Genomic DNA, 13176 nt, shown 5'->3' with positions numbered 1-13176 from the left:
TAATACTATAGTATTAATAACGCTTAAGGTAATATTTTGTTTTTATTTTGTTCATTTTGCTAATACAGTGGATGGGATGTACCGAGGACGACGTCTAGAGTTAATCCTAAGAAAGTTAAAAAAGGTACAAGAAAGTGGAATATCCCGTATTATGATTAATAGAAAAATATTATTAACTATTTACCTAATATTTTCAAATAGTTGATTCTGGAGAATAAGTTCGTTGGGTTATGGGAATTGTATGAGTATTTGAAACAAAGAAAACATATTTCAAAGCTGGAAGAAGGATGTTTTGTTTACTTTACCTTGTATTTTGATAGGATCCAATACCAAACAGAAGATTAATGGCTGTGCACTTGATTTAATTTTGCGACTGAGTTTTAATTTACTTTTAACGAATGACAATCAAAATAACAGTCAAAACACAGTCAAAATTCACAGTCAAAATTTTAATGTTTCAGATTATGTATAATGAAATTACATATTGTTGTGAATAACCACATCTCTCAAATACTGTGATATCATCTTATCACTGCTGTTATTCTGAGTTTTTTTTCTGTATTTTTAGTAGACTTTTTGTTTTACACTGATGGCATTTGATAATAATTTTTCTATCATTTCTCATTATACAAGCTTCAGACATGATCGATTAATACGCACCCATTTAATACGTTCCCGGATAATCAGGAGTTGGCCATGCTATAGTTTAGTAATTGATGATAAAATTTCTTCGTTTTTAACATTTTCTCCTGAAATGAATATGTCACAGATGAAACATTATCTATGAAGCTAATAAAAATTTATGACAAGAATTATTATCAAGAATGATGACAAACTCGTCCTAATGCAGTATTTGATTTCAGTCTTAGAACGAAAAGAAAAATTTTATTCACTCCTGTCGGACTCAATCTGCTCGATTGGTTGAGTCAGAAGGAAACGATCGTCGTGTCAGTGGATACTTTGATGAAGACAACTAATTAAACTAATTGGCTATATAAGAAGCTGCTCATTTCGCATTCAAAGAAGAAAATGACCATTAGAAAATGAAAGGACATATTTTCGCATATTATTTTAAATAAGATATCTTAATAAACTTGTATCCTAATTCAGTGGATACTCATTAAGAGCGTTTCTCAATTCATGCACATCTATATACTATAACTTTGAACTTTTCTCAGCGTATTTGCTTTTGATAACATTGGTAATTTAAATAGTTTTTTATTTAATTTTCTTTTGTCTAATTAAATTTTGCTTTTATTTTTCAAGGTTGCTCTCTGCACAAGAAGCAAGAGTTTTTAGATGAATTGGTGCAATCTTTTATTAAAGAAATGATTGAAGATGCTAAAAATAGATCACTCAGGTAAATATATATATATATTAGTGTACTTGTTTCTGCCAACAAAACGAATAAGAAACAAACCGAAATGAAATGAAAACCGAAATGAAACAACAAAAAACGAATAAGAAACAACCAACAAAACAACGAATCTTAATCACAGAAAACAACATGCAGTAATAAGCTTAGAAGAATGAAAACATAATTGTTTGAAAGAATAAAAAAACAATTGAATAAGAAATAGTCATGGTGGGGAGGGTTACGAGATTGCTAAATGACTTTCTAAAATATTAATAAAATGCATTTCAATGATTTAAAAAGCAGTTATTTCATTTAAATTTAATCATTTGCGAACCAATTAATGAGAAAAAATTAAAATTTTATTTTTCCTTCCGATAACTACTCCTCAAAAGAGAAACTCCACTTTCATTAATGTTTTTATTGCTGTAAATTTCATTTACCTTGTGATATCAAGTAAAATTAATGTGAGTAATTTAATAATCATTTTACAGCGGCGGAGCGGTAAAGTCGCTGAACAGAGATAGTTCCGTCCGGGGTTTGAGTCTCAGTTAACGCGCTGGCTACTACATGGACGTTTTCGTGTTTTTACCAATGTGTAACATGTATTACGAGCCAGTTCCCCAGTAGTTCTTTACGAAGGCCTCCCCTCGGGCAGATAACCTTCGAGTGCTTTTCCATAATCAAATAAATCAAACCAAACTAATAATCATTTTACTGTAGAATTATTATCTTCTTAATATAAATAAAATGAAAATTATTCACAATATGGGTTTTCATCAATGGGTAATATTTTTCCTCTTCAGATTCATTTTTGATATAACATATCTCATGTATTGCTGTCATAACTATACGTGTTTACTTAATAACAGAAACACACGAAATATTCTATTCAATTTTATTACAAGTGATCCAGCAGTTTTCAAAACGGTGTATTTCTTAAAGCATTGCAAATTTAAAAAAAAAAAAAAAATTAGTATTACATAAAATGAAGAAAAACTATTTCAAATTTTAGTCATAACACTATAAATTTTTTACGTGTGTGCCTCTTGTTACACGACACACTTTCAAACGATACTGCAGTTTTGTCTATACGCGTTATAGTACGTAGTATCTCCCAGTGATAATTACCAGAAGTTGTAATGCAGTCGTAGAGCTCCTCTACTACTGCTGGCAGTGCGAGTGCATAAATACTGCCTTTAACATACCTTTAAGGAAAATATAATAGCGGGAGACTTTAGTTGCCCTCGGAAATGCTGAGTCAGCCTGAATTGGGCGGTGCCGACCAATTCAGGGATGCGAGAGCTCGTCATTCTCTTGGAGACATATCTTACTGTAAATGTGAGATGGCAACCTGTTTTCTTAAGAATATTTTGGTTGTTTAGAAGATCTATGTAGTTTTATCTTCAAAATGCACTTTTCCCAGTAACAACACTTCGTGTATTCTAAAATGATAAATGCTTTCTGCTGCAAATTTTCCGTTTTGAAAATGGAATTCCTATCTGCTATATGAGTTGCCCCAATAAAATCCTCCCGCGCTAATTTAAAAATTTGAGATATTTTCTTTCGTTGCATGAATATTAATTCCTGCGGACCTGAAAAATCGACGAATCATTTATAATAATTCTGTATTATGATTTAATGAATGAAGAGAGAATAATGTGCAGAATTGTGACTAAATTGACATATTAGTATTTTTTTATTGCCAATTCTAACGAAATGTAATATTTATCCTGAAGTATACTAGAGAAAATTGCATGTAAAATTGTAATATTTTTAATGTAAAAATTGCACGTTCAATTTACTCTTTTACTTACTATTATTTATATGGCATTACAAGTTAAATGGCACACACTTCCACCACTGTTTGCCCAAACATAAACTTTCCCGAGGTATTCGGGCATGCATAAAGGTGTTTGCACCCTTATGAACATCAGTTTTTAAGTTGAAGAGTATCGGGAATTCTAAAGATGGGCTCTTTTTAAATTAATTTCTAATATTGCTGTTGAATTAAATTTTATGGTTTATGTGCGAAGAACATATTTAATAAATAAAGCTACAAGACGTTGAAAAAGGCCCCTTTGGACATAATATAAAATCTGAAAGCTTTCAGATAATTTTTTTTTTATTAATTGTCCTTTAATTTTTTTATTTCACTGTATTTGAAATATACAGATGAAATAATTACATCTGACTGTAATGTGGCGCCAAAACTCTATCAGTCTGTCTTAAAACATGATTAAAGGGATGACACTGGAAGGAACAGAGGAATTCGAGAAATGATTCATGGGACAACGGAATTTTCACCTGCACATATCGCTGAAATTTAATCTCTGTTTTATATCAACGTGACGTCACTTTAACGTCAATCGAGACTTGCTTAATGTGTTAATGAACTCGTTCTCTACCTCGTGGATACGAAAGTGTACAAAACTGTTCAGTATGAAATATACTACTTAATCCTCACTAGCTGAAATTATAGTAGGACAATATACTGGAAGCTGCTGTGATAATAACCATTAAATTCTCATACAAAGCAAGGAAAGGACACAATCGAATTTATGGCTGTTGACTTTAAAAGAGTGGCAGGCTTCATAGTCTTGCGGTAAATAATATAAAATGTAATTCGTTTTTTAGAATTTCACTTCGAAACCTTACATGTATGTTGTCGTTTATCGTTTTATTTAAATAGAAATGAAATATAAAATGAATATTATTATTTTTTGTGAACTTTGGGTGTTAAAACGTTAGTTTTATTTTTTACGCCTTACGATATGGCTAAGAATAAAATAGCTAATATAATAAGGTTTAAGCGTGTATATTTGTTCTTCATGATGATTTAATTCCAGTCCCCGTTAAAACATTATTAACATTTTACTTTCAAGTTACTTCAAAGCATCTTTCAAAATATAACTTACTAGTATGGATTCACTCTTTTAAGATAATTCTACTTTAATTAAACTTAGGAGATAATATAATCAATTAATCAATATTATTTGTAAATAAATTATTCTTAACTTACTTTGCAGCAATTGCGCAAGTAGTAGTAACTTGTTTTCGCACTAAATGAATTTAAGATCATACAGCATTTGATATATATAGGCATTATTATACATTTTGCTTAAGATATTACAAAATACGATAGCTGCTTTAAAAATAATTGGCCAACTCAAAATTTATATTCTAGATTTCGCGCTCTCCCCTTAAATTCATGTGTTCTCCAAAATTCGAGATCTTTCAATGATTATATAACAACCTCAAATTAACCAATCATGGCTTAGAGTATGTTCTGCATGTACTTAGTATAAATGCCGCTGGCAAATAAACTGCGTCATTATTTTCTCCTAGCTTCTGCCACGCCAAGATGTACGCTGCTTTACTTGTCCGTCTAAAATGATATCGCGCCGTTAATCTGTGTATATAAGAAATTATTATAATATTTTATGATTAAAAAATATATTCTCTAAGAATAATTATTCTAATGTGCCTGGAAATAAAGATGGTAATTAGCTGAACTTGGTTTGGTATCACCATCTTCATCCTGTCTTGCCTTCATGATGGACGTGAGAGCGTATGACTCCACCATGGAGAGCGCTCGTTGGAATCTTGCCTTTTGCTTTGTCATATTGGCCCAGTACCAAGATTTATGGTATGAGGTGCGATTAGATACAAATGCTGCTAATGCCTGATGAGTATTCTGGATTATAGATGTGTTAAGGCATGTAGTTGTCCCATACATTCCGTTTTCAGCAAGACAGTACGCCACCAAAATCGTATCATATTCAACGTCCAACACTTACTCAACACGGGTACGGGTAGCACTTACTCAATACACGGGTAGCACTTACTCAATACACGGGTACACTTACTCAATACACGGGTACACTTACTCAATACACGAGTACACTTACTCAATACAAGGGTACAGGTAGAAGCTAGGCCAGTACCACAGATAACTGAGGTATATCCCTGAACCTAGCTAACTAAAGCTACTTGACGCACAAAAGTTTTCTACTATGGTCTTGGCTGGAGCATTTGCCAGACTTTTTCCAGACTTAATACTCATGGTCTCCCTGTCACACGCATTGTCACGATGAGAACCATTAGTTGTTTCTGTAGATGAACTCTGGTTACGAGTTACAGTTACTTGGAAAACAATATCTTAGAATGTCAACCATATTATTTTCGCCTCTCTGAATCTTGTATAGCAGCGGTTGTTGTTAAGTATAGTGGCTACATTCGGTACAAAACATAACGCATTTTGTTTCTATAATGTGCTTGAAATTTTAGGATTTCGCATCTTTTTTTTTTAATTAGGAATCTTCAAAATAAACTTAGTTGTGTTACCTTTGTTACTATTTCAATTTTAATGGCTAACAGTGTGCATCAAATCTATATATTAGGAGTCATATCAGTTACAGATATTAAAAGTAAGATGCACTTTGTTGCTTTTAAACTGCTTAGGTTAAGCAGTCTATTATTTTAACTCGGAAGATAAATTAAGGATTTTAGCCACATAGACTGGTATTTCTGAGAATTGGCAAGAAATGAATTGAAAATCGTGTATCTTTTGAAATAACTTCAAGATTCTCAGATCTCTGTCTAATGTTAATTTTAATCACAAATGAATGTGATTTTGTGTCAAAAGCCGTTTAAAATTATTTGTAATTTGTGTCAAGAGTCGTTTAAAATTACTTTCTGACGCTGCCACTTTTATCAAGTTTCTTTGCAAGAAAAGGTTTTTTTATACAGAATTAATATGATTTTAAACTAACAGTCTCCCGATTATGATCGATCGTATGTTCTTCCTTTTTATCATTCGTTTCTATATTTTTCTTCCAAAATGTTACTGACAGTGATAAAAATTGTCCATATATGGCTCCTGCATTTAAACTTTAAACTAAATTTCTGTATAAAAAATATAATTATAGCTTTATGTTTAATTCTTAATACCTGTTCCTTACTGTTATGCAAAAGCTAAATTTCTATTAGCGAAAGAATTTCATCACTTAATGCTTCTTAAGTTTTATTCTCCATTCCCTCATTTTTGACTCTTCGGTAAGGCTAAAAACTGCTCCCATGTTTTATCATGAACTAGAAGTTAATCGAAATCAATTTCAAGTGCTAAACTGGATGCTGCAGATCCAAATTGCTAGTTTATTTATTTATTTTGGGATGGGACAGATCTAAGGAGAAATTTAATAATCAGAAGAACAACGTTACTCTGTTTTCTCAAAAACATAAAATTTTAAACAAACTAAATATTCTCTTTTTCTTTTCTAGAGATTCTAGAACCAAAATGATGAATAAAGTTTTTGCTACAGCATCACTTATGTGTTGCTCGCCTTCTGTGAGGATCAATGTCTAATAATCAGCAAAAATAATCTAAAATTTTTTATTCTGTTTTTGCTATTTGGAGAGGAATTATCTATGCACAAGATCTTTCCCGAGTGTTTTTTTTTTTGGGGGGGGGAGTTTGATGACGAAATGGTAGTTTATAAGATCTTATGTGATACAGAATTTAAGAAGCATTTTTCTCCTTTTAAGAGGGTTGGTGTTGAAAAATCAATAAATAACTATTTCCTCAGCAGCTGTTTTGTTCTTTACACGAACTCTGCGGGGAGAAGACTTTTTAAAAGTAAGAGGTCTATTTTAAATAAAACATCGACAGTGTTTTCTTAACGCATTTAAAAGATCAGAGGGGACTGCTGACGATATACAACGCTTTGTTAATTTGGAAACTCATTTGCATTTTGAGGGTAAACTAAACAAAATGTTAATTATAAAATCACTTCTTTTGAGACGAAGAATAACTGTACATCATACTAAGCATAATGTAGCGTGCAGTAATGCTCCTTATTTATAAAGCATAAGTTCCAACATGAGCAGTAGAAGGAAAAAAAGTAACGGAACTAATTTTTTGATGTTTTAGACCATTCAAAATTTTATAGTGAAATTTTTCATACAAAACTCCAAATTTTCCTTATTGTTACTACTATTTATCTGAATAATCGTATTCAATAACATTCAATTCAGCAAACTCTGAACTTTTTTTCTTTCTTACTTACTCTTTTTTTTTTTTTTTTTTTTTTTTTTTTTGTCTTGAATTTGTCTTGACATTTTTAAGGACTAAAAGTTAGATAATATAAAAATTTCACTAAAACGGTGAGAAACTAACTACAACCTTACTTTAGGTAACTTTCAGTGGAAAAAAAATCAAGTAACTTACGATAAATATATTGATGTAAATAGAAATAAAATTTAGTATATTGACAAATGAACTTGTATATTGACAGCGACGAATAAAACTGTTACCATTAATATTTTTGTAGCGAGGAATTTTCTTAATTTTTTTTTTAATTTTAAGTTTATACTTCCTTCTATTTACATCAAAAGATTAGCCCCTAATGTTTTATTTTTTTGTTCATGTTTAAAGTCCGGCAGATGGAAGTACTCACTTTGCTCTTCTGAGAACTCACCTACGTTCTTTGAATATTTCAAAATGGGTATTAAACATGTAGACTATAACAGAAGTTTATTCTGCACTTCTTTGCAATAATTTAAAGTATTTCCTGAGATCTTATGATTGTCAGGAAATCATTAATCGTAACAACAAAACTATCCGAAGTTCCATTTTTATAGTTCCATAGTGGAAAGTATAATGCGTTGTTACGATTTTATATCAAACCTTCGTAGCTACAGGTGGAGAACTTGAAGATATATCGTAAGATGAATGTAGCGAAGTCAATTTTTTTAAATTCTAATATCTGCATTTTTTTTCTTTCAGTATCGATACTCCAACCGCAGAAAAAGCTGCAAGGTGGAAGTTTTCATCCATAGATGTTAATAATAATTCGGTAAGTGTTCTTGTAACTGTATATTCTGGCATTTTTCGAAGTATCCGAAAATCCATTCCAATTTATTTTATAATTTTTGGAAAAGAGGAAAACACTTTGTATTGTTGTTGTCTATTTTTCTTTATTTCTGGTATTTATCGATTAATTTTATTGCTTAACTGTATGTGGTAACTTTGGATACTTGTGTCAATTCCAAATGTATCGTAAAATTCGTTTTGGTGAAAATGATTGTTCTCTAATCCTCAATGTAATCTTATTCTTCAGTTTAAAATCTGTTCTGAGATCACCCGAATAATTTGTCAGGTGATGAAGTACCTATCTGAAATCCAAAATGGAGTTTTTTTCTAAACTTCAGATGGTCTACTGCACTGTAAAATGATATAAGTAAATTTGTGTTTTTAAATAATTAGATGTCACAAGGTATAAAATAAGTAATGTCTTAGTTTTGTTTCAAAATTAAATTAAAAATTAGTCAGTTCTAAATTAAAAATTTACTGGTATAAAAGATATTTATGAAAAGAAAATATATATATTCCAAAACATTAGAGAGATTCTTTACTGAGAGAATGTCTCACCTTCGCCTGTAGCTCTTTAGAAGTATAAAAAAAGAAGAAAAGCAACGACTTCATAACTAGGGAAGTTAGAAGTACAATACTGCACTAAGCTGTATTGGATAAAAATAAAAGAAGATAAAAAAAATGAAAAACGTCAATGAATTTATTTTAAGATAAGCTGATGACAAGTATATCATCAACCCTGTAAAGTTTATTTTGAAGTAGGGAAAAAACGTTAAAATGCCTCACTTCAGCTGAAGCACTTTAAAAGGAAAACGCAGTTTTTTTATTTTCCGTGAAATATTATTTAATCCCATCATAAAAGATTCTTTTCTGACTTCCTATCAAATTTCTTTTCTTTTTTCCCCAAATCTTCTGACAAGACTGCTGAACTTTGCCTCCTTTTTTTTCCAGAAAAAAAAAAAAAAAAAAAAAAAAAAATGCTAAGTCCTAAAAGTTGTTTGACTTTTCGTACCTGTTTCGATGAGACCTTGAAAAACTTCTTAAGTGCTTTCTTGACAACTTCAGTGTCAGAGTTCGAGTTGTTTTGATCTCGTGCATGAAGGTAACTATGTAAATCCGCATTTGAATCATAAAACGATTTCAGAAAGCTATCCTACTACATTAATCCTGAGAAATTATGCTTGACTTTTTTGAAGTTTCTTTCTTCTGTAAAATCCTTTGTTAAAGGGAAGCTCCAAAGCTCCTGCTATGGTAAAATGAATTCAGAAAAGAATTAATCTATGAGAAAATGTTTATAGATGCATTTGAATTTAAAAACATTTTAGGCTAAGGTTTTCTGTTTCATGTATCGCCTATCATTAAGAAGGCAAATAGAGCATGCAGAGTCGTAGCTAGGGTTTTCAGCGCCCAGGGACAACTGAAGATTTCGCTTCCCCTACTACTTGCCAAGTATGGAAAACATTTAATTTTAAAATGTCGTAACATCAGTTTGGCGCCCCTTGGATTCTGCGCCCGGGGACAGATGCCCCCCTCTAGCTACGCCCCTGAGAGCATGTGTTCTATAACTTCACTTTCAATGAGTTCACCAAATCCAATAACATTTAAAATAGGTACCGTATATTTTTAAATTCTTGTATTTAAAAATGTAAAGTTAGTACCAGGAATAAAATATTATATTTTAATAAGAAACCACGTTTTTATACATATACTAAATGTTAAAAATTATCAGCGTCATTCCATAATAACTCATTTCTTTTGAAGGGAAAAATTTCAATTCAACTTTTGCTTTCTTATTTAAAATTTTAAATATTGTTATGAATTTAAATTTTTATAGAGATCTTAGAATAGACCAAGTTAATAACAGATAGTGACAACAATACCCGCCGCTTATTAAACTCACCAGTTAATTAAATCAGCCGCGTGTACGTTCAAATTTCCTGGAACCAATCATACACTAATCCATAAGTGATAAGTGATGGAGGAACCGCCTTTTATTAAACTCGTGTCCACCACTTACAAAACTCACAACGGCAAAGACTAACTTTTCAGGGCCAGAATATCCGTCTTGTAGCTATCGAAGCTGGCCACGGCAAACTTTTGTTCAGGTATGAAGTACTTCAATAAAACAGGGTTGACCGAACTTTTTTCTACCCTCTTACGGTCGCTGAGACAAGCAACGGCTTGCCAACTTTGAAAATTCTTTTTTCATAATATATGATAAAGATAGCAAGTGGCCTTTGTGGATGTTATGAACGGATGAACTCCGTAACTGCGAGCGTAAACTCCAGGAAATGCGTCTACTGGCATGATGAAAATCCTCACAATGTGGCTACAGCGCCTTTACACGAAGCTAAAGTGATTGAATGGTGTAGCATGGCAAGCAAATTTGCTTTCGGTGCGTACTTCTTCGAAGAGGTTACTTCCAAAATATGACAACGGGCTCTATCACAAGTGCTCGGTATATAATAATGTTGCAGAGTTACAGCAGTGAAATGTCGTTAATGGCATGTATGGATGCAAGATGGCGTCGAACAGAAGCGACTTGTGTTCAACAAGGACTGCAGCACTTTGAAGACAGAATCAGCTCCCGTAACTTTGCAGTTTCGTGGCCACCGTGTTCCCCCGACCTCAGTCCGATGGATTTCTGACTCCGAGGTTATCTGAAATCTGAGGTACACAACAGGTCCATGAGATTTGTCAGAATCGAAAGATGCTTAAAACGTGAAGTTATGAAGATTCCTTCTGCAATGTTACATTCATCATTGCTGTCAACAATCTACCGCATGCAATGCACTATCGTCTGCGAAGGTAGGAACGTTGAAAACTGGTAATTCCAACAATTTTCTTTGCAAATGTTTTACGCCCGCAGTTTCATCATATGCGTATTCTTCCATCGCATTTATAGTTTTTCAATGCTGATCAATTTTGCGCAGGAAAAATGGGTATTGCCATTCAAACATTTTTTCGTCATTTTTTCACTGTGAACGTCATTTTTTTTTTCAATGTAACTGTAACCCTGATACCTGTATCGTTTAAATTCATCACAATTTCGAGCACATGATTTAAAATAATTGTGTTTGAAATTTCATTTCGATTGGTTGAGCGGATAGGCCGCTTAAGCTGCGTTCACACTGGTACGTTGGAGCGAAAAGCGGCAACGCGAAAAAAAACTGTTTCCGCGTCCGTCAGTTCACACCAGAGCGGCAACTTTCGTTTTAAAGGTTGTCATATGCTCGCAATAGATGGTTCTTCATATCGGAAACTTGGCGAAAAACGTGAAATTTTTCTGTGGTATTTTGAATTTTTACGATTACATTTTTAAATTAAAATGGATTTAATTTCTGCTCGATTAAAACTTATTTTACTTCCTGCTCTGTGTAAGAAAACGATAATTAGTGCTTTATATTAATATGTGAGAAATGACTGCAGCAAAAAGATGCAAATAATTAAATTTAAGAAATGCGCTTGAACGAAACGAAATTTCTTTTGATTACTTTCGCATGACACCTCATCCATTCGATGAATTTCTAGCCGTCATTGAACTATTTATTCAAAAGCATAACATTAATTTTTGTCAGAATATCGTAGAAAAGAATCGTTTGGAAGATAGGAATAGGATATCCCAGGAAAGGATCGTTGTATATATTTAACGCTGTGTATGTCTAATTTAATTTATTTATGAATTTTGTTGAATGTTAATTAAAAAATCCTTAATTGCATGTATTTTGGAGAGTAAATTTTTCATGGGGTAGAATACCATATATGTTTTTGCATGATGAACTTCCCTTAAATGCTTCCTTTAATGAACTTCCCTTAAATGCTTTCTTAAATGAACTTCCCTTAAATGGTTTAAATAATGCAATATGTAAGTATATTTTTTTTAAATATATGTAGGATTTACAGCATTACTAAATTAAATATCGCACTTAAAAAAGCAGTTATTTTTAAGTTAATAAACAACAGCAATTTTTTTAAATGTTTTAGTTCTGCCTTATATACCATATTTTTTTACTTTTAATGTAACAGTAATTACTTCAATTAGTCGTTCATATATTAATGAACAGCCACTATCCAAAGGTTTATTTTATTAGGTCACTTTTATCTAAAACTCATTGAAGTAACTGCATTTTATATAATACTTCTTTTTTTGCGTTAAAAGTTGAATTCCACAATTATTAAGTTTGCTAATGCTCATGTAAAAGTTCTTTAAATTAATGAAAAGTTATAGATTAAACCTCTGGTTAAGTTCATATAGTATAAGCTGTTCGAAAAGTGGTCATGCATGTTAAGAAAAACAAACATGAAGCCACAAAAATGCATAGAAGTATTCCATAAGATCAGCTACATACTAGCCAGCTTCTTTTCTGTATAAATAACCAATTTTCTTAATTTTTTTAAACAAATGGTTTATTAGTCACCACTCGTTTAAAATTCAGAATTCAATAAATTTTTTAATTAGATGAAACAACAATTTTATACTAATACCAGTATAGTTTTTGCTAGTCTCGCGTCAACCGAAATAGAATCAGATCATAGTAGTCACATCATCTTGTGAATTATACCAAAGGCTCGTTGTCAAAAGAAGGATAATGCACACAATGCCGTGCGAAAATTATGTTTATATGAATGATGAATGAAATGGAATGAAAAATACATGCAAGCTTCGTGTGTCCCCCCAAAAAATTCGCGGTAGATAAAAAATATGGAGTATTTGTACCATCATCAAAGGTAGGAAAAAGCATGCCCTGAACCGCAATACAAGTCCCTAGTACTAGCTGAATTCTCTACTTGAGCGTGTTACCTCCACATTAAGATTTCTTGCGGGTAAGTATGGTTTTCGTACTTCACCTTCAGGAAACTGAAGAAGCATCTGGGCTACTGTGAAACTAGCGATAATATTTCCTATAAATATTTTTTTTAAAAATACCAACTCCATAACAGCACCATC

The 13176-nt window shown here is 31.9% G+C and overlaps 1 protein-coding gene across 7 annotated transcripts in view; it reads left to right on the top strand.

The window, feature by feature from the left end:
* LOC118188578 (SPARC-related modular calcium-binding protein 1-like) overlaps positions 1-13176 on the top strand; it is a 426446-nt gene that overhangs the window by 394913 nt on the left and 18357 nt on the right. For all 7 annotated transcript variants that reach the window (XM_085816954.1, XM_085816952.1, XM_035359050.2 and 4 more), the window contains 2 exons: positions 1267-1360; positions 8142-8211. In XM_085816954.1, coding sequence (XP_085673080.1) covers positions 1267-1360; positions 8142-8211 — 164 coding nt within the window. The remainder of the gene's footprint in view (positions 1-1266; positions 1361-8141; positions 8212-13176) is intronic.

Source organism: Stegodyphus dumicola, chromosome 5 (genome assembly GCF_044657685.1).
Source record: "Stegodyphus dumicola isolate Sdum_Otavi_A_Nest chromosome 5, ASM4465768v1".
NCBI classification, from domain to species: domain Eukaryota; kingdom Metazoa; phylum Arthropoda; class Arachnida; order Araneae; family Eresidae; genus Stegodyphus; species Stegodyphus dumicola.
This window is presented reverse-complemented; position numbering and strand designations above follow the sequence as displayed.